Source organism: Amphimedon queenslandica, unplaced genomic scaffold (genome assembly GCF_000090795.2).
Source record: "Amphimedon queenslandica unplaced genomic scaffold, v1.1 AMPQUscaffold_8995_Cont19066, whole genome shotgun sequence".
Taxonomy (NCBI): Eukaryota; Metazoa; Porifera; class Demospongiae; order Haplosclerida; family Niphatidae; genus Amphimedon; species Amphimedon queenslandica.
Window position 1 is genome coordinate 1 of NW_003550733.1, and position 2,418 is coordinate 2,418.

The 2,418-nt window shown below is 32.1% G+C and overlaps 1 protein-coding gene across 1 annotated transcript; it reads right to left on the reverse strand.

The window, feature by feature from the left end:
- Positions 1-36: 36 nt before the first annotated feature.
- On the reverse strand, positions 37-693 carry LOC109591077 (fibulin-5-like; the record flags this gene model as incomplete). Its single annotated transcript, XM_020006887.1, has 3 exons — positions 600-693; positions 421-540; positions 37-174 (listed from the first exon to the last, which is right to left on the reverse strand). Coding segments are annotated over exons 1-3 (352 nt in total), but the record flags the coding sequence as incomplete, so codon positions are not given.
- Positions 694-2,418: the final 1,725 nt, after the last annotated feature.

The following is a 2,418-nucleotide window of genomic DNA, read 5'->3' on the forward strand; positions in this document are numbered from 1 at the left end:
CTAAATGAAGATTGTATCACAATACACACAATATACAGTAACTGTACATACCATCACAAGATGAATTATCATTCATTAGTTTGTATCCAGTATTACATTGACAGTAATAGCTTCCATTAGTGTTAAAACAGAGTTGTTGACAGCCACTGGTACCCATTGAACATTCATCAATATCTGTATGTACATGTATTGGAAAGGAATACTGAGTAACAACACTACAAAGAGAACAGTAATTAGATTGTGGGTAGGTGGGTATACTACAAAGGAGTCACATAACATGTTTACCATTAGTCTTAAAAATCTAATTCTAAAAGGACTGCCTTTTGGTTATTACAATTGATTGACAAAGAATACAAAATATGGCTGAACAAAGGCTTCTTTTACCATTTTTTCATTACAAAGTACAACTTATACTCTTACCAGTACAGTTTCCATATCCATTATCTTTATATCCAGCTCTACAAGAACAGGTGTATGATCCAACTGTATTACTGCAAGTTTGTGTACAATTGTGATCAACAGTCTCACATTCATTAATATCTGTGTAAACATGTGCATCATATTAAAAGTTTAAGTAACAATGTATTTAATTATTTTACCTTCACAAGTTGAATTGTCATTTATAAACTGATATCCAATTTTGCACTCACAAGTATATGATCCTTGAGTATTTATGCATATTTGATTACACATATCAAGACTACATTCATTAATATCTGTTCATGCAAGTAAGTAGGATCATACATATAATTGTGTCAACTAACCTGTTCTACACCTGTCTCCAGTCCAGCCAGGATTACATACACAACTGTTAGTTGGTACACAATATCCATTACCACATACTGGACTACATAATACTAGACAAATTAATTTAATGTAATAGATCCAGATCTACTGCTATACAATTCATGTATATAGTTGATCCATACCTTCATCACACTGATCTCCAGTCCATCCATCAAAACATTGACACAAGTTATCAGCAACACAGTTACCATTACCACAAGAAAAATTGCAAACTGGAATGACACCTAACAAAAATACATGTACATTTATTTAAAGTAATAACATGTATGAATACTTACTTGGTTCTAATGAAACTGCTGCTGGCCTTCCATGGATAAAAGAATAATAGCCATACCCCTGGATTTGAACTAATAATTTTCCATTTCTACCAGTATGAACTACTGAATGATTACTATAATATCTATTAATTTCAATTTCAGTTCCGTATGCTACAATATTCCTTTTAGAATCATATATTGCTGTCCAGTTTGTAGTTGCTAGTCCATTATGTAGAATAGCTGTAGGAGAGAATCCTTCAACTGATGCTGTAATAACAAGCTTTGAATAACGAGTAAAAAAATATCCAACATGATCAAACTCAATTTTATGTAGATATTGTTCCATTGGTGGTATCAATACCATAGTAGTATAATAGTAATATGAGTGAGGGAACAGAACAACAAATATTGGTTTATCAGCCTCCATGCAACAATATTCAATTATGTTATACTCATATGAACCAACTGCACCATTAGTAGAGTATCTTGTAGTGTTAGTGGTTCCATTACAGTATATTGTTATACTAGTGTTGGCTTGTGAAGTGACTGTCTTTATATAAGAAGAATATAGTAATCTGTCACGTAGATTATTAAAGTTTGTCAGAATGAATTTTTTACCCCAAGTTATTGTTGGAGGAACTTGTAACTGTATGGAATGACAACGAAAGCGTTCTATCATATTAGGAGTACTGCCACACTCATGACCAGTAATAACAGTCAGTGGTTTATTAGAAATAAAGTGTGTTCCTGATATATCACTTCCATTCCCTTTACCCAGCAATAGAGTCTGTCCCTCATGTAGTGTAATAGTATGAGAGTTACCTTTAGTTACTAATATATCATCACTGCCATTCTTCTGTACATCAATAGGAATGAAGAGATCAACTGTTGGTATAATACTAATGACAGTATTATTAATACAACCAACAAGAAGAACTTGACTAAGAGTATCATTGTAATAACTACTAGTAGAAACAGCATAATATTCATACTGACTGACTCCTGGGTACTCATGATATGGTAAAATGAGATACTCATAATAAAAATCGAAAAATGATACACTTATTGGTTGATCACTAGTGACATAAATTCCCTTAAATCGATCTGCAAAAGAACTAGAACGTGTATAAAAGCGTGAAGCAAGATACACATATGAATCTGGTCTATTCTTTGTTACTATTCCATTACGAGTATAATTTAATGATTGAACAGTAATGTTATATGTGACATTGAGAGGAGACAAAGTCGAAATTGTAAAATATCCACTGCTTGTCATTAATCCAAAGTAAAAACTAGTAGCAGAATTATTATAACTCTCTCCTACAATAACAAAAAATAGTTATTTATACAAGCT